Here is a 1,249-nt window from a genome sequence, read left to right on the forward strand (position 1 = left end):
CCGGGCCAGGCGGCGCTGGTGTGCGCCAGCGAGGTGGGCAGCTGGTCGTACTCGCAGCGCCACAGCCGCCAGCTGGGAGTCGGCGAGGCGGCGGGCAAGGCCGACCTCATGGTGTTCAGCCCCGGCTGCCCGCCCGCCGCCGCCGCCGGCAGTGCGGACAAGAAGACGGGAGGCGGCGGCGCCGGCCCGGATGGCAGCGCAATGGTGAGATGTCTTTATTCGCCTCTTTCCTTGCACGGCTCCCAGATTGCTTCCCCTCTCCCGGAGCGCGCCTCAGGCGGAGCGGCTTCTCCCGCGTTTCGCTCCATGCTTTCCTTCTCTTGCTTGGCCCAGGTGCTAGTAAGTCTGGGAAAGTTAACCCGGGATTTTCTAACTTTTCCCCTCTCGCTCCTGGGGGCCCAGGTAAGGTGTTGCCCAGCACTGTCTCTTTGGGCAGGTTGCAACAGTTTTCCTATCGGATTATAACAGGTTTTGGGGACACTTGCATAGCTGATTTTTCCCAAGGCTTGAAATCCCCCTGTTGAATTACCAGCCTCCGGCCTTGATCGTTTCAGGCTGGCATGTTCCAGAGAAGCTGTTTCTCTGCCGAAGGCTGCTTTCTGTTTGATTTTTTTAAAATTCTACTCTTGTTCAGTCATTTGTGAAAGATGTTTTGTGCACTCCCGTGGTTTTCTCTGCGATAAAAACGTTTCTTGCAACCACGTTCGTGAGAAGTTCCTTCTTTACTTCGGAGGTCCGTCCCTCCCTGACAATGTGCCAAGGCCACAGGGATGTGTTGAGGCCGGCCTCGTGCTGTGTCTGGAGGACAGCTGACTTGCAGTTGATACGCTTCCAAAGTCTCAGTAGAGACTTCTCAGGAGCGAAATCCTCTGCGGATTCCACCTGTCCTGAGCGTACTCCCGCTCCCTTATTCGGGGTTGCAGCTCATTGGGATATCCTAGGAGAGCAGGGTCCTAGGAGAGCAGGAGAGTCCAGCTGCTCAGGTGAGTGGAGCGACGCGCTCCTGTGTTCTCTTCTCTTGCATTAAGGCTTTGCATCGTATTGCTGTCGGGTCTCACAGTTTAAGAATCATTCTATTCCGACCTGAAATCCTACAGTAAAAATTCCACTGCGTTGCTTCTCCGTGGAAACTCTAGTGGTTTCTTTTTGTCGTGGTCGTTGACTGCTGGAAGAAAACCTTCATTATACTTAATATCTATCAGAACGGTAATTTTTTGTAAAGAGGGTTTCTCCGATGACGAGCAATAGA

The 1,249-nt window shown here is 54.1% G+C and overlaps 1 protein-coding gene across 1 annotated transcript in view; it reads left to right on the forward strand.

Annotated features, from left to right (window-relative positions):
• Positions 1–941, forward strand: part of LOC102381931 (protocadherin alpha-9-like) — a 3,392-nt gene extending 2,451 nt beyond the window's left edge. The window contains exons 3-4 of the mRNA XM_025191585.1: positions 10–204; positions 924–941. Coding sequence (XP_025047370.1) covers positions 10–204; positions 924–941 — 213 coding nt within the window. The remainder of the gene's footprint in view (positions 1–9; positions 205–923) is intronic.
• Positions 942–1,249: the final 308 nt, after the last annotated feature.

This window comes from Alligator sinensis, unplaced genomic scaffold (genome assembly GCF_000455745.1).
Source record: "Alligator sinensis unplaced genomic scaffold, ASM45574v1 scaffold1205_1, whole genome shotgun sequence".
Lineage (NCBI taxonomy): Eukaryota > Metazoa > Chordata > Crocodylia > Alligatoridae > Alligator > Alligator sinensis.